General features: G+C 36.9%; 3 protein-coding genes across 12 annotated transcripts; 2 read left to right on the top strand and 1 right to left on the bottom strand.

The window, feature by feature from the left end:
- The first annotated feature begins 240 nt into the window (after window positions 1–240).
- LOC130723436 (uncharacterized) lies at window positions 241–4,753 on the top strand. 3 transcript variants are annotated; one of them, XM_057574488.1, is made up of 9 exons: window positions 241–1,398; window positions 1,858–1,959; window positions 2,187–2,227; window positions 2,802–2,935; window positions 3,214–3,277; window positions 3,372–3,468; window positions 3,549–3,667; window positions 4,380–4,402; window positions 4,493–4,753. In XM_057574488.1, exons 1-9 carry the CDS (start codon window positions 1,359–1,361, stop codon window positions 4,569–4,571), a joined length of 699 nt encoding a protein of 232 aa, XP_057430471.1. In that variant the 5' UTR covers window positions 241–1,358; the 3' UTR covers window positions 4,572–4,753. The 3 variants fall into 3 exon arrangements, with proteins under 3 accessions (XP_057430471.1, XP_057430473.1, XP_057430472.1); XM_057574490.1 differs by having other exon boundaries at window positions 247–1,387; window positions 1,820–1,959; XM_057574489.1 differs by having other exon boundaries at window positions 249–1,387.
- Window positions 4,754–7,851: 3,098 nt separating this feature from the next.
- Window positions 7,852–14,176, bottom strand: LOC130722442 (uncharacterized). Of its 8 annotated transcripts, none has more exons than XR_009013963.1 (8): window positions 14,046–14,176; window positions 10,380–13,956; window positions 9,950–10,014; window positions 9,799–9,855; window positions 9,624–9,717; window positions 9,319–9,459; window positions 9,127–9,225; window positions 7,852–8,546 (listed from the first exon to the last, which is right to left on the bottom strand). XR_009013963.1 is itself a non-coding variant. In XM_057573172.1 (8 exons), the coding sequence occupies exons 4-8, from the start codon at window positions 10,545–10,547 to the stop codon at window positions 9,313–9,315; spliced, it is 531 nt and encodes a 176-aa protein (XP_057429155.1). In that variant the 5' UTR covers window positions 10,548–13,076; window positions 13,281–13,335; window positions 13,832–13,956; window positions 14,046–14,176; the 3' UTR covers window positions 8,601–9,312. The 8 variants fall into 8 exon arrangements, 6 of the variants coding, with proteins under 6 accessions (XP_057429155.1, XP_057429154.1, XP_057429151.1 ...); XR_009013962.1 differs by lacking the exon at window positions 7,852–8,546 and adding an exon at window positions 8,601–9,016; XM_057573172.1 differs by lacking the exon at window positions 7,852–8,546 and having other exon boundaries at window positions 8,601–9,459; window positions 10,380–13,076; window positions 13,281–13,335; window positions 13,832–13,956.
- Window positions 14,177–14,346: 170 nt separating this feature from the next.
- LOC130723388 (uncharacterized) lies at window positions 14,347–16,093 on the top strand. The gene is made up of 4 exons (XM_057574411.1): window positions 14,347–14,483; window positions 14,656–14,734; window positions 15,190–15,423; window positions 15,552–16,093. Exons 1-4 carry the CDS (start codon window positions 14,389–14,391, stop codon window positions 15,873–15,875), a joined length of 732 nt encoding a protein of 243 aa, XP_057430394.1. The 5' UTR covers window positions 14,347–14,388; the 3' UTR covers window positions 15,876–16,093.
- The last annotated feature ends 321 nt before the right edge of the window (window positions 16,094–16,414 follow it).

Genomic DNA, 16,414 nt, shown 5'->3' with positions numbered 1-16,414 from the left:
CTTAACTTTCCCTCTCAACTTTCCCCTTCAACCAATGAGATGTAGGCACCTATGTACTCTCTCTCCTCCTTATCTCAGTACTCTCATCTCAAGCACATATCTCTCCTCTCTCATCAAATCAGATCCGCTTACTCTCTCCCGGGAATTGAGTTTGGTGCCCCACCCCTTAGGCTTTGCACCCCACTTTATTAAATACGGAATTTAAAGTTCCGTATCAATACGGAAAATAAAATTCCGTATCTGTTTTAGTATATAATGAGTGGTTGAAAATGTGACACGCATGCTTAAATACAGTACGGAATTTTAAGTTCCGTATTCAATAGGGAGAATACGGAATTTTAAATTCCGTATTTGATAAAGTGGGGTGCCAAGCCCCATAGGTGGGGTGCCAAACCCAACTCCCCTCTCTCCCTCATCTAACTGATTCATGCTCTCACTCTCTCATCACTCTCCTTCTCTCTCGTTTTCTTTCTGCTGAAACATCACCATGTTCCACTCTTCTTCTATGGCTCCTCCTTCCTCCACAGAGTTGTGCACCATCGTCTCCTCCTCTGTTCCAGGCGAGCCACAACATCCTCCTCTATTCCAGGCGAGCCACAACAGCCACGACCACACCACCAGAAAAAGAGATGATGCGTCCTCCGATGCTGCCACCACCCTTCCATCCCTAATGTCATGAGAGCTTCAATCCGTCCTGACATCGGAAATTTCGCCCATTTCAACATCTCCAAAAACAGCCGCCAGCCTTTCGTCGTCTCCCGCCGCGCCGGCCACCAGTGCTCCGCCGAGTCTTGAGGAACTGGTCGTGCTTTCTCCCATATCCCCCGTGTCCCCGGTGGTTGTACCCACCATGCTGGCCAGGGAGCTTTCGGAAACATGTGCCGTGGTGGTCACATGTTCGCTCCCACCAATATCAGGCGCCGCTGGCACCGCAATATCAACGTGAACCAGAAGCGCCACGCCTGGTCTCCGCCATCGCAGCCTCCGTTGTTCCGTCATTCATCCTCGCGGCCACCGCATCGAGACCGTCCCGGAGTTTCCCCTTGTCGTCAGCGACTCTGATGTGAATGGAGATTTGGATGTAGCATCTGATTGGGAGCACAGAGTTAGCAAGCTGTTGCAAAAGCATTTTTGGTTTTCAGCATTGAAAAGTTTTCAGAAGGAAGCCCTAGCTGCTTGGGTTGCAATTGAAGATTGTCTTGTTCTTGCTACAACATGATCTGGTTTTGTTATTTCTCTCTGATTAATCTTGTGTGCTTCTTAGTAATTGTGTATTTATTTACAGGAAGGTGTGCTTTCAGATTCCTGCATTGTTAATTGGGAAAGTGGTGGTTGTGATTTCACCCTTGATAAGCTTGATGCAAGACCAGTGCTGGAAGCTAACAAAGTATGGGCTCAGTTTCCTGCATTGTTAATTTGTCTGTGATATTTACGATTTAGAGATAAACAATATGTACTGAAGTTTCAGCTTTTGATATTTACTGAAGATCCCATAACATTAAATACTGTGGCCTGATTTGATATTATTCAGAGGCAGAACTTATGGTAATGTCATGGAACCATTTCTGCTAAAGCACTGAATTATTTTGCGATGATTTTAGACTTATGTTAGGAAATGCTTTTGAAAAAGTATCAGGCTACTTCTTTCATCTTCTTGATATAAAAAAAACTAGTCCTTCTAATCTAGGAATTTTAAAGCCCTAATGATAACAAACAACTACATAGTTCCGCTGCCTAATGGAATTTTCATTTTAAGAACTTAGATGTTGGTTATTTGTGTCTGCATATATAAATCATACTTTTATGGTTTTTTTTATAGATCTCTTGAGTGCTTCACTTTTCCTTAACTCGTTTTAGTTATGCCTGCTAAAGCAACTCTGTTTGACAAGAACTGCAATCCTCTACTGGAGCTTGGAACTGGTCCTTACAATACTATTCGATGGAATCCAAAGGGAAGATGTATCCTCAACTAATGAATTGGCATTCACCATATTCAATAAAATAAATTTTAAGTCTCAGTCTTCAGGAGTTTTCATTCTTTTTCAATCAAATCTTTAAAGGGCCTTTGAGGGTATTGGCCTGGGGTTGGAATTCTGAAGAGGCTCATTATTATTTGATATAAGTATCCGAATCAGGGTAAAAGTAAAAAGTTATTGTATTTTGTGGCCTTGACCTTTGGTGTCCAGTTTTATGTTTGGCTGGCTTTGGTAACTTACCTGGTGATATGGTATGTTCTCCTGACTGATCGAATCATTATGCTTTCTTTTAACATTCTGTTTTGGTGGAAGGAATTTGGTGCTTGATTCCCTTATCTAGAACTACTAAGTGCATGTTTGAACTTTGAATTTGAATACACAGTGGAAACAGGGAGCCAAAATCACGGTTGACAGAAGCAACCTCCCTTAGCTTTTGTGGCTGCCCACCGTGATTTTGTCTTCACCATGGTTTTCCACAATGTATCCAAACACGCACTAGCTCACCTTATTATAAAATTAAATTATTACTTACAGTCACTTTTAGATGCTAAGTATCACTTAGAGATGAAATAATTGGTGCCTTTGCTTGCTTTTTGGCTCTTAGTACTGAATGCATCTGTCGCTATTCTCATTTTCATCTTAATTTTAAGTTTTGATGATTAACTGCAAGTCTATTTTCTTATTTTTAGCATTTTCCAAGATCAAAACATCTGTTTTTTGCAAGTATATGCTGTACTTCCATATGACACATGCTCAAATTGGTGCAAGTATGCAAAAACATGCTATGAATAAGGAATCCATATGTTTTTCACGCTTACTTTATAGGTGTTCTGGGATTACGCGGATAAGAAACAGCTCGCAGCAACTAAGGTTGAATGGTCTGTTACAAGTGAATGGTCTCCGGATGGGTGCTATTTCATGACAGCGACAACAGCTCCGAGGCTTCAAGTTGACAATGGGTATGTTACAATTGGCCATTAGTGGTCCGTGTTCTACTCGTTACGATGCCTGAAAAATATCACGCAATTATGTTGCCAGTGTGATACATCATCCAGATTTGTTCCTTTGATTATCAATTATAGGTGATCAATTTAAACAACATTTATGGGGTGATATAGGTCACTAACCAAATTAATTATTGGGAGAATATTTTGCTGATTGTTATACGTTGGTTTCCACATGTTTTAATTTATTCACTAAGAAAGCATTTTGTTAATGTTATTTTATTCCATTGTAGGATCAAGATTTTTCACTACAATGGATCATTGTACTTCAAGAAGATGTTTGACAAGTTGTTCCAGGTTAGTCATGTCCTGAACTCTGATTAATAAGTCCCAAAGTTTTTTCTATTACCTTTATGAAGACATCATTGAATTGTTTACGAACTATATACAGGCTGATTGGAAACCAGAGTCGCCAAGTAAGTTTGGTGACATCGCTGAATTAATCAAGTCTATAGACTCTGTAAAACTTGAAGATAAAAAACCATCAGGTTCATACACATATCCTAATATATCATCTAGTGATGAGTTATGTCTCTTTTGTTCTTTGAAGACCGTGGACTAATTGCAGGTCAAGGACCAAAACCTACCCAGGCTTCTACAAAAGCCTCATCTGCCAACCCCCCTGCGCAAAAACCCGCTGCCTATTGCCCACCACTTGCTAAGACTGCAGCTGTTATTCAGGCACAGGTACACACAGTCACAATCTATGCTCTTAATTGCCATTGTTTCTATTTAAATTGTCAATATAAATTATCAGCAACACTTTTGCATGGCGTTACTTATATGTAGTTATGAATTGTTTTGACCATTGTTAAAATTGGACCGGTTAAGGTCCATTTGAAGGAAAAACCGCTAAATTTCAGAATCAGTGAGAACCAGATTAAAATTAGTGAAACTGGACAAAATAATTGAACTGGCGTGAACCAGCCATATTTCAAAAGTTGCCAAAAAAAATCAAAATTTGAATACATTTTGTTTAAATTTAAGAAAAACATATTTTATTCAAATAAAAGTCAAATGTCAAGTTATAATACCCACGTATATATGTGGATTATTATTATTTTTATCTTTTTTTTCATTTCTATCTGATAAAATATAATATATGATGATTTTATGTCAATTTAAAATTTAATTTGACTTAATTTCTTAACATTTTATGTTAATGAATTATTTAATATGTTATACAATACTAAAAACCTATATTTAATTATCACCGGTTCAACTGAACTGTGAACCAATGACTTCACTGATTCACTGAACGGAGTTTTAAAACATTGGTTGAGACCCTTATTAGTGGTTGATCTGACATGCATGTTTATGCATCTTCCAATAAATTCTTGGAGTTGAGTTTCATTTTGGTTAATGTTCTAATGATGTCAAAATGATTTTGTATCTGCAGCTACTTGGAGAGAGCCCTTCAGAGTAAGTCCCTTTCTCCCTTTTCCCCTCTTCTTTATATGCTTCTTATGATTTACATTCTTTTAATTAAATGCTTGTTGTTGATTAATTTAGAACATTGAGCAAGAATGCTTTACGAAACAAGGAAAAAAGGGAGAAGAAAAAGGCGGCTACAGATGCCAGTTCTTCATGATTGAATCAAGATTCTCCCTGGCTCACTCTAGATTCCTTCTCTATTACTGCACTCAAATGCATGAGAAGTTGAGGCTTTTGGTTTAAGCTTCTTGAATTTAATTGTATCACGTCCCTGGCAGAGAACTTCAGGCAATTTTGGTTTGTTTGGATCTTTGAGATCATTGAAGTTTTGATTTTATATGTTTTGTGCTTTCTTTAATTTATAATTGGGATATAGTATTAGTGGTGAGAGTAGAAGATAATATTTTATGTGCAGGCTTTGAAGTTCAGTTTGACGAAGATGGCTGTCTAATCCCCTTAAATATCTGCCCAAATCAGAAAGAATAGTCTCTTCCAAGCCAGTAGTAGGGCACAAGGCTTGAGAAGTCTCAACCCGAAAAATCAAATCAAAATAAATCAGTGAAGTGAGGGAGAGTTCGTTAAATACAGGAAAAAGGGTGGAAGCTACTCTCAACATTTCTCAGACTTCCATCTCTTTCTCTCTACTAAACTCACATTTAACTCCTCTAAAACCCTGCCTTCAATCAATTCCGGTTCCTAGTTAAGAAAGAAAAACTAGGGGTGTCCACCGGTCGGTTCCGGTCGGATTCGGGCCAAAAAAATCGGGTTTGGGGTGAAAATACACACAGCACCAAAACCGCCACCGTCCGGTCAGCATCTCGGATTTAACGGGTTACGGATTGCACAGGTTAGGTTTACATCGGGTGGGTTCTTACGGGTCTCATGAACCTTCCAAATCCAAAAGTTTTACCAAATAAAAAAGAGAAAGGGTGAGAAACAAAGAAAAGTCAGTGATCAGAGGTAGGTGGCGACGTCGCAGAGGTGAGCAAACACGAAGCAAGTGCTTTCTCAGTAAAGTGAAGCTTCATCTTCTCCAACAACATGAACTTCGACCAGATCCGCCGGAGAAGACAAAGGCACACGCTCTTTGTTCCCTGTCTTCTATGCCCGCAAAGGTGATGAAGATTTGGGTTTTGATGGTTGTCGTTTAAGCTTAAGGCTATGATTTGGTTTGACCTGTCTTTGGCTCTAAAGTAAGGGAGGGCTCAATGTTAATGGAAATAAAAAGACAGGGAAGGAGGAAGAAGCTAACTAGAGCTCAGAGCATTGGAGTATGAAAGAACATTGGAGAATATTCATACATTAGATCTTTTTTACTTTTTATTGTATCAATGAATTAAAGTAGTTTGAAGTCAAAAGAAAGTATAGGTTGCAGGTCTCGAGACATGTGATTAGCTTTGTGGACAGAAGTTCTGGAGTCATTTTTTCTCATCATCAACACTTCTCTTTCTCTCTCCGGAAATCCTTACTTGATCCTCATCCACTCCCCCCACCAATGAGATTTTCTCCTTTACTGCTCCCATTAACCAACTCTTAGTATTTAATTATTATTTGTATATGTATGGCCTCGGTCAGATCGAAATCCGATTGTTTGTTTTTCAAACACCCGATTCCGACCGTGAAACTCGTCTGAACCCGAACATTTTCAACCCGCTAAACCGGTTACCCGTTAAAATTCACCCGTTTCATTTTTGCTTCAAGCGGGTTTTCCGGGTTCGGGCGGGCCCGGGTTTCATGGACAGCCCTAAAAGAAACCAAACAACACCTTCATCTAAGATTGCCCTGAAATTTTCTAGTAAATAATATACAACAATAGTAGAAAAAGAGAAGAGGAAGAGAAAGAAGAGTGGACGAGGCTTACATCAACAAATGGAGAAAGGAAAAGAAAAAGGAGCATAATTCCGAGCTTACAATCTTTTTAAGCATCACAGAGGTTTGTTAATATCTGGCTCAAGGTTGTGGCGCTGTCTTCGATTGATAAGTCATGGAATCATCTCCATGACTTGTGCTTCTTCTATATATGTTTGCCCTCAAGTGTGATTTCCTTAATTCATTTTATCACATCAAACGATCGCATATTCTGATATATCTCGGTACTAAATGAAGCTGGAAGTATTTGATGGGATATGATAGTGTTGTGTTTATATTGAAAGATGTTGAGGTTATGCTTCACTCATGAAGATGTCATGTTCCATGAAATCAACCGTCAAAGTAGTAAATCACCAATTGAGAAATTAAGAGATGCATATGGTTAATCTCCAGCCATGAAGCTATAAAGCATGACCAAGACTTTCATAGTGAGACTTCATTCACTAAGCTTTTAGAAATAGTAGTTTGATTTATGTTTCATGATAGAAGCAAATTACCAATTGAGAACTTAAGAGATGCATATGGTCAATTTCTAGCCATGAAGCATTATAAAGACCTTTCAACAACATACATCTTTCATAACAAAATTTCATTCACCAAATTTCTAGTTTTTTTTTTTTTTTAAATGATGTTGAGATTATGCAACATTCATGAATAGATGTCATGGTGCTTTATGAGTTTTTTTTTTATAAGATTTGATTTTATTGAAGTATATAGTTGCCAATAAAAAATGATTATACAATTTACTATGTGATAAAGGAAAACGACGTCATGACACTTGAATATCAAGTCTTATTGAAGATCATTTTGTCGGTCAAGAACTCTTCTTCAAAGTTCAAACAAATGCTGATATTACATAATCGAATGGAGAGGAGTGTTATCATGTGCTTAGAATGGAAGATGCTAAACTAATTTCAATATTCCTCTCAAGTGGCTCATTGCTTACACCCTTGAAGGCGAAGGTTTTTCATTTTATAGGGAGGCTAAAGCGGTAGGAATTTTTTGGCCAAAACTCGGTGATAGCCTGATAGGGATCTGCCTTTATTAGTTGAGGGGATGTTATCATCTATTTCTATGTTTAATAATATGCTTTCATATTTCAAAAAAAAGGGATAAATTTGAAACAGGGAAAAACAAAGGTTTAGGAAGATGTAAATTTAAATTTAAAGTCAAAGGGGCTGAAGTTTGTATTACAGATCTGTTGAAACTACTTTATCAGAGGTAGTAAGCTAGGCCAATAGGACCATTAAAGACCAACAAGAACTGTCTATGTAATTATTCCTGGGTGCAAATTTAAGAGACCACCATTCTTAATTACAAGGCTACCTCGAAATTCATATGCTTCCTAATCTTATACCAGATTTAATTATTATGCTAACAACGTAAATCAGAAGCCATCTCTTTTTTCAATTTTCCTGTATACCATAGTTTTGTGAATATGCCCAATATTGCACCAAATTTTGTAAAAGTGAGCTCCATATGCGCATTAAGATTGTACAGTACAATCTGTACCCAATGCTATTATTCGTTGCTATAAAAGAGAAAGAGGAGAATACTCAGAATAGTAAATAAATATTTCTTTTACCAAATTGCATAAAGGGACATAAGTTACAAAGTAAAGTGGCGCTTTAATTAAATGCACCTCAAATCAATCTGACAGTCCTTGTGCAATAGACACTCCAAGTCTAAAAACTGGACAGACCAAATAAAATAGAATTTCTTGCATTGAAGTACATTCATGAATGGTGCAAGTGAAACCACGTGTGTGTTTAGGGTGCATTATAGGATTTCCTTGGCTACCAATACGTCACATTGATATGCCTGTGGTCTGAGCCACCTTGCAGAAACATCAAAAGTGTGAAAGAGGTGGAAAGAATAGAGTTATAAGAAAGAGAGAGAGAAAAAAAAAAAGAGATGTGATATGTGATAATATGATTGAAAGATAAGAGACAAATAGATAAAAAAGTGAAGTAAAAGTGAAATTAAGGTGTGAATAAATCCTAACTCAATTAATTAGGTTACACCATTTACCATTTATGTCAACCCGCTACACGATGCCATCATCTTTATGTCGACACGCTTCCTGATGCACTTCAACTTTATGTCATTGTGCTCCATCACTTCATATCAACACACTTAACAATGCACTTAAACACATCCTCTCACATATTTCGTTGGACCTTATCTCAACTCTTCTATATTCATACGCCATCTCTGATTGCTGAGATTTGGTTTTTCACTAGCTGTATGTGATTAAAGAACCCTGTGATCATAAAATTTGTACAACAAATAAACTAGTGGAATTATTGATGCCAAATTGTCTTAAAGTGTCATTACTTCTATAGGCGCATCTGTAAGATCAAGATTTGGTCATGTGGTACAACTTTATGTTTTGATGATAACAAGTATTTATTTGTGGATGAACAATTATGATACTCTAACGTTTGTCTTGAGTGTTTTGACAAACAGGTTCTGATTCTGACACCAGAAGATATATTCATCAGAAGATCTGAAGATCAGAAGTTCTGAAGATCAGAAGATCTGAAGACCAGAAGATCTGAAGATCTGAAGACCAGAAGATCTGAGGATCAGAAGATCTGAAGACCAGAAGCTCTGAAGGTCCAGAAGCTCTGAAGGTCCAGAAGCTCTGAAGGACCAGAGGCTCTGAAGGTCCAGAAGCAGAAGTTACGAAGGTCAGAGGATCCAAGCTTCCCTCTGACTCTGATCACCAAGCTTCACAAGTTCCAACATGAAGCGTCGTCAGATCAGAAGTAAATGGTTACAGGCAAATGTCTCTATCAAGAAGTACAAGAGCAGTGTACTATTCTGACAAGCCTACATACCAAGGTTCAGCCACAGCAGGTTCTGGAAGTTCCAGAAATGCCCTCCAACGGTCATATTCTCTCAACAGAAATATCCTTTGCACCTTGGACTATTTAAGGCTGAAGAAGAGAAGAAAGACTGAGGAGAGAGAAACCAAGAGCTGCAATACAAGAAAATATTCAAGCCTCCACTTTCTTCATCAGATTTTATACCTCGTCTGGCTTCATCCTGCTAAACCCAAATTTATCTGTCCATATTGATTCTGCTTCTTCTGCAGCTGGCAGTACAAGGCTCTTCACATTCATGAAAGCCAAAAGCCTCTCATTGCAGGAGAAGAGTGTTTGGAAGTAGCCCTGTTTGTGTCAAGCCAATGTTATAATTATTGCACTAACAAGACATAGCGACAAATGGTCACAATACACAGCCATCAATCAAAATTCCAGAGCACATCAAGTTTCAACCAAATAGAGGAAAGAATACAATGTAAGTGAAAAAAACCAGAAGTAAAGTCTCATACCTTCCCGTGATTCCTGTTACTTGTTGCAACTAAAGGAAGTTCAGCAACATCTGAGCCGAAAATTCGAAGCATGGCCGCAGATACCACAGATGAACTTCAATGTTAAAGAAACAAGCTGTAAGCAGCACTAGAAGTGTTAAATAATAAAAGTTAAATACAGAAAACCACTTCTTACTTGACTACTAGTAATGCACAATACATTTCTCCAAACTCCTGACCCCGCACATTCCTTCTGTACATGACATACAATAAGTGAGACAAAGGAAAGAAAAAAACTCAAGAGAAAAATTATACGCGAAACAAATGCATTTGAAGAAGTTTCTAACCCATAAACCATGGCTGGAATAAGGTCACGTCCACTAGCTGCGTCAACTATAGGATTGAAGCATTCCTGAAACAAGGGAAGTTTCAATCTTAAATCCAATTAATGTTTTAAATGATATTATGGAAAACTCATGGTTTGCCAGGTATAATAGATAAGCTCTGTCATAAAGATTAACATTGTAAAACATAAAACAAAAGTAATGATATGTCACAGAATCACCATAAATATAAAAAGGCATAATAACAAGTCAATAACAACAGAAGTCAAAAAGTGTGAGAGGAAAAGATGTACAGCACCATATTGTAAACAAGTTGAAGCATCTAAGGTGTCTAAAAAGAGGGTTAATGACATGGGTTGTGAAGTTCAGAACAGGGAAGGAAATGAACAGAAAAAGGAGGTATCATAGAAACACTGCATAGACCTTCACAAACCTTGAAAACAGAAGTGGGACATACACGAGTTGCTGGCTTGCTGCAAAGAGCACAAAATGCCATGGGTAGCCAGAGAAACAACCAAAAACTGTGAAGGTAAAACCAGGCGAGGCAGTATGGAAGAATGCACAAAATCATGATTTGGGACCACGATGGCCACACTATCATTATACATAACACAGGGAGGATACACGATGCTGTCGTGGTCAAACAGCACCACAAAATTCAACGATTGACTACTTTGTACATAGTTTCCCAAAAAGTGGTTCATATATCTTTTTTCTCCCATATGCTGATTTTACTATCTTCCTCCAAGACATGTGGCTTTACCATTGTTAGTTATTGATAACTTTAAATTACCCTTTTTATGTTAAAATTTCTTTCTGAATCTCAATAGCTTATATTTTCAACATGTCAAGATTACTTTGAAATTTCCTACTTTATGTCAAAATTTTCTTTTTCTTTCCAAATCCTAGATGCTAATGCACTCAATTCCTCTTAATACATTAAAAAACGTTCTTTTTACATTCGTTGAAGAGAAACAGAAATGGATCAAAAAAGGGCAAAGTATTTGGTTTCTGTTTTATTGCTACCTTCGACATTTGTCTTAAAAAGATAAAAGATATACTAAAAGAGAGACAAGGTTGTGTCGTGTGTAGGACATCAGTGGAGAAGTACATGACCCACTTAATGGTGGTTCACTTCTTCAATTTGGGGAAGTGGTTGAATCACCTGTTTACCAGGCGGGATCCCTTACCAGGCATGGTTTTTAGTTTTTACAATTAGCTTCAACATATCAATTGCTGAAGGAACAGGACATCAATATAAAAACATGATAGTAGTGTATTAGAAACAAAATTTTATATTAAAGGTTTTACATAGAGATAGGATTGCCATCAAAAGAGAAGAAAAAAAATATTTTTCTCAACACTGACTGGAGGAATGTCAGTGACAAAATTCATTTTTCGAGGTGGTTCCAAGGCTGGAACAAATAATCAGGGTTGTAACTTCACTAAATCATGCAATTGATCCAATTAGTTGAGAATAAAAAAAATGAAGCAAATATAATTGCCTAGGAAGCACAAGTTTTTGAGGAAAAACACTCAGAATCCAAAGGTTTAGTTGTGTTAGGTCTAATTTCTGCACCATGAAACAGTGAAAAACAGCAAAGTTATATACACCTAGCTCAGTAGAACTGGAATACCAAGTGACTCAAAAATGAAGTAAGCCATTAAAAAGTAACACTGATAATATTAAAAAGTAAGCTAGAAACTAAATCATCTAATATGAAATGTGCACATGTAATGTTATGTGTGAGATGGATCCTTATACTATAGTCAAATAGATCATAGTGCCCCACAAATGAATTAATGTATGGAATCCACATTTTTTTGTACTTTATTATGAAAATCATTGAAGGAAAAGTTAAGCCAGTATTCCATAACAAACAATTTCTTCTTTTTTGTACTGTTAGTGCAATTAAAACAATATTGTACATTATGCGTATACCTACTAAATTTAATTCTCCTAGATACTTAGAAATGGAAAAGCTGGTATAGACATTTATAGAGTTTCCTGGTTGCTTGTATTGGGATTATCAGGCGATAATTTAATTTTATCGGTCAATCCTCAAAATGTTTTCCTCTGTAATACATATAGCTAATTTTCACCATGTTTGGATCTACTTTAACTCTCTCATGATCATTTTTCCCTATGTAAGAATTACTTCTAATAGCTTCTTCCAGAATCATTTAACCCCCAAATGAGAAAATCTATTAAATTTACAAACATGCACTCAGTGAATGTGGACGATCCACTCTACCTTTCATTTATACTTTTCTGATCTAAAGGAAATTTCTGGCCACTTTACCAAATCTAAACAAATACAATCAATACCAGATGTCAATCTCCTTCATTACAATTTATCCTCCTTCATTCCAAACAGCTTTACAATTTATCCTTTATCCTCCCTATTAAACAGTCAATATTAGCATGACCAAATGATCTCAGACACGAAACCATCCACCCTTTTTCCTCCTACAAACTGCCACAAGTTAATTTTAGCACCACAGAACATGGAGTCAATGAAACAAAATTAGAAACAAGTAGCACACTATGAGCATGTGTGGAAATTAATTGATTCTGAGAAAAGAGGAGTATGTCATATATCTAAGTAGCCAACAAACATATGAAAGAAGAAAGTAGATAAAGACAAAACATGCACAATCACTATAGAAAATCAAAAGTTAATAGCACAATTTAACAGTACCAAATCATGAAAATGGCCAAAGAAAAATCAACAATGAATTAAGAGCTTTACCATTTGGATGCATTACGTAGTAAAGTTCACGTTTCTTAAATTTCAATCGCAAATTTGATGTGCCAACATTTGATGACAAAGAGTGATTTTGAACATTACTCATTGCAATTGGTCACATCACATGGTTAAAACATGAAAGTCCTGAACTTTCCACAAACCCAAATCAATAAAGAATTCATAATGTAAATTAAATTCACATAAAAAAATGTGAAAGGTCGAGGAAGGAGAAACCTGGATCAACTTGCGCTAGACAGTCGGTACGATTTGTGAAAGATAATCCACTACATAGTCCATATACCTCGGTAACCAAATCACTCAAACTCCCTTGAATGCCCAGTCTCATAAATTGACTTCTTTAAAGCAATCAATTAATCTCACTATGCAGAACATAAACAAAGGAATTAGTGATGATAAACAAAGAAATTGGAGAACTCGACAGAGAGAGATAGAGAGAGGCACCCAAATCGAAGGAATAATGTAAAAATTCCCAGATTTTTCAAATGGACCTCTCACAATGAACAAAATATTGGAGGTGCGATTCAATAAGGTGCTACTCAGCCTAAAACGGGTTGCTCTTTCACCTTCATGATTCTTGCTTTCGCACATTTATCCTATTTCATTGAACAACTAGTGTGCCTGAAACTAAAAACTTGTCAGACAGCAAACAAGAAAATCATTCAGGAAAACACAAAGTAAACAAGGCAAGAAACAAATGAGTGTTATGCACAATTGAAACCATGGTGACAATCAAATTATGTCACTAAACTCACAAATGGTTCTTACCCATTGTTGCAACAGATCCTGCTAATTTAAGTTTAAAATGGTATAAATTAAATTAGGAACATAAGATAATAACAAAAATATTAGAAAATCCAGTTTGAGCACAAGGTAAAAAATTTGATAGTCTCTTATATGGTCCCCGACTGATCTTAAAAGTAGTTTATTATAATTAAATTAAGAATAGAAAATATCCCATGAACATAGTAGAGCCCAAAAGTAGAACACCCTTTTAACAAAATCAAAGCACAAATATAGTAATGAAAATGAACATAAAAAAATAAAGGAGAAGGTGAGTTTTGTATGTTGTTCATCCCTAATGTTCACCCAGACAAAGAATATCGTATAAAACAACCTATGTCTTTGCTTCTGGCTTTAAACCATGACATATCAAATAGATCTCTCTTGATGAAGGTCTTGTGGCTTTAGGCCTCAGCTACGATGACTTTCTAAATAATGGTTTACAAATCTGACTGATTTCTGCAGCAGAAGATTTCAAAGAGATTAAATAAACACATTACGCAACCAAATCAGCTGGAATAAAACTAGTCTTGAGAAAAATGATCCACCTTTGGAATCTTCACTCTCCAAAATCTTTATAATAAGGTTCCCTCCGACTTGCAAGACTCCCTTATCATTTGAACCGGATGGATCATCAACACTTTGCTCCTCCCGAATATAGTCATCATCATCATCAGCTCTAAGTTTCTTGAGGCACCATGTTATTTAAAATAAACTACAAAGACCACTAGTATCCTCCACTTATGTTCTGCTCTAAGTTTCTTGACCTTAATGATTTCAGTAGATAGTGTGATTCCATACTCCTCTTATAGCTGTCTGATGTTTTGGCTCCTTCAAATGGCCTCATCATTTTCTTATTTGCTGTGTTAGACTCGAGTACAAGCATCAACCATGTCCTTTCCTGAAATAATTTCTAAGCTGCCACAGATTGGGGTACGAGGTTTATACAGGGGGTCAATCCCTGCAATTCTTGGACAGTTTTCAAGGTTATTTCTTTAATCTCTATTTCTTCCCTCCCACCTTCCTTTCTTTTGAAACTTTTGAAACTATTATGCAGAATAGAAAGGGTATAGCCTCATAACTCATAAGTACTTTCCCTAAACAACATAGAGCAGTGTTATATTCCTTTCAATCTCAAGCTAGCTTTTGAAAATACAGCCATGGCTTGCGAACTGGGATATTTGAAGCGAGTAAATTGGTGATGATAAATGTTGCCCCGACACTACCAGAACTTCAGGTAATTACTAAATCTTATTTGCTGTTAATTATTATTTTGGGCTACTCCTTCTGATTACTTTCCTTTATCTCTCATGTTCCTTGTATTTTGCAAGGAATGCAGTGAACATAAAGTAATGGTCTTATCTCCTTAGTCCTTAGTTGTTAGCTAACTATGCTTGTGTCCTTTGTTTTGTCCCATAATATCAGTTTTTCAGCCTTTTTGTAGTATATAGTTTGGTTTTAGTTAAATCCGTCGCAGTATTGAGAAATGTGATTGACAATGTGGCTTAACTACTTCAGCAATTTATATTTTTTCAATACTTAAAAGGGTTGTCCACTTTGATTGACCTTTGAAAATGTATTTTTACATGGTGTTTGATCATAGGTTTGTTATGTTGTGCAGTAGGATTTGATTAGTAGCCTAGTAGGTACTTTACTAAAATCTACAAGCTTCACATATTAGCATTCATGTAGGTACAATCCGTGGCATCATTCTGTAGCACGTTTTTGGGAACAGCTGTGCGGATTCCCTGTGAGGTGTTAAAGCAGAGGTTACAGGCTGGTATTTTTAACAATGTCGGCGAGGCTTTGGTCGGTACTTGGGAGCAGGATGGTGTTAAGGGTTTCTTTCGTGGAACTGGAGCTACCCTTTGTCGCGAGGTTCCGTTTTATGTTGCTGGCATGGGGCTTTATGCTGAATCTAAGAAGGTATTTGATTTCCATGATCCTGTGTGTTTATCTCTTGGTATTGAGTTTGTCTATCAAATTTACAGTTTTGTATGCATTATAGAGTTGTTTAAGGTTCAATTGTACTGAATGCCATGTTAATGCCATAGGGTGTGCAAAAACTGCTGGGACGGGAACTGGAGGCCTGGGAAACAATTGCGGTTGGAGCTTTATCCGGCGGCCTGGCGGCTGTTGTGACGACACCATTTGATGTCATGAAAACTAGAATGATGACTGCGCAGGGTCGGTCGGTGCCGATGACCATGATAGCTATCTCTATACTCCGGCGTGAGGGACCCCTTGGTTTGTTTAAAGGGGCTGTGCCAAGGTTCTTTTGGATTGCTCCTCTTGGTGCGATGAACTTTGCAGGTTATGAGTTAGCAAGGAAGGCCATGAATAAAAATGAGGAGGTTAAGACTGTCAGTTCAGAGTAATGTTGTTTCATACAGCAAGCAAACTAAATCCTAGTCTTAACTGAATTTTTGAGTTTCTAGCAGCAATCAATGAGTAAGGCCATTGATAAATGCGGCTCTGAAATACACATTTTGTTTCATTTGTTCATTTTCTACTTTCTGAGTCTGCCATTTGTAGCAGCAGAGTACAAAAAATATGTTCTACTTGCACACTAAAAAGGTTCAATTTGTTCATCTGATGTAGAGATTTTAATCTTTTGCATCATTCAGCTCTAATCTTTCTCTTTTCTTGGTTCATTTAATTGTCATCCCATCTTGAATCCCATTTTGCACCTGAATGAGTTTGATATGAGGTTAAATGTTGCAAGTTTACTTATTGTTCTGATTCCCTACAGGAAATCATATTACAGGAGATTGAATTATACAAAATGAGGTTTGCAGACATGTAAACCAAAAGTAGTTATCAGTTATAAATGTTACTTACTGATTCTATATTCTTGTTGGTCAAGAAGTTAAGTTTCCACCACAACATAGTTGGACTCTTAAAGCATTTAGTCAAG

The sequence above is a fragment of the Lotus japonicus genome, chromosome 6 (assembly GCF_012489685.1).
Source record: "Lotus japonicus ecotype B-129 chromosome 6, LjGifu_v1.2".
NCBI lineage: Eukaryota > Viridiplantae > Streptophyta > Magnoliopsida > Fabales > Fabaceae > Lotus > Lotus japonicus.
The sequence above is the reverse complement of the archived record's forward strand: the minus strand, read 5'-3'. Positions and strand labels throughout refer to the sequence as shown.

What these genes read in the sequence shown, in the direction of transcription:
- LOC130722442 (XM_057573171.1), bottom strand. Translation starts at nt 10,547, where the DNA reads ATGATAGTGTGGCCATCGTGGTCCCAAATCATGATTTTGTGCATTCTT. An exon ending in GTCCCACTTCTGTTTTCAAG is followed by an intron (nt 10,015 to 10,379) that starts GTTTGTGAAGGT and finishes CCCTTGTTTCAG; the next exon opens with GAATGCTTCAATCCTATAGT. An exon ending in ATTCCAGCCATGGTTTATGG is followed by an intron (nt 9,856 to 9,949) that starts GTTAGAAACTTC and finishes TGTCATGTACAG; the next exon opens with AAGGAATGTGCGGGGTCAGG.
- LOC130723388 (XM_057574411.1), top strand. Translation starts at nt 14,389, where the DNA reads ATGTCCTTTCCTGAAATAATTTCTAAGCTGCCACAGATTGGGGTACGA. An exon ending in CGACACTACCAGAACTTCAG is followed by an intron (nt 14,735 to 15,189) that starts GTAATTACTAAA and finishes GCATTCATGTAG; the next exon opens with GTACAATCCGTGGCATCATT. An exon ending in TTTATGCTGAATCTAAGAAG is followed by an intron (nt 15,424 to 15,551) that starts GTATTTGATTTC and finishes TTAATGCCATAG; the next exon opens with GGTGTGCAAAAACTGCTGGG.
- LOC130723436 (XM_057574488.1), top strand. Translation starts at nt 1,359, where the DNA reads ATGCAAGACCAGTGCTGGAAGCTAACAAAGTATGGGCTCA. An exon ending in TGAAGATAAAAAACCATCAG is followed by an intron (nt 3,469 to 3,548) that starts GTTCATACACAT and finishes GACTAATTGCAG; the next exon opens with GTCAAGGACCAAAACCTACC. An exon ending in CAGCTGTTATTCAGGCACAG is followed by an intron (nt 3,668 to 4,379) that starts GTACACACAGTC and finishes TTGTATCTGCAG; the next exon opens with CTACTTGGAGAGAGCCCTTC.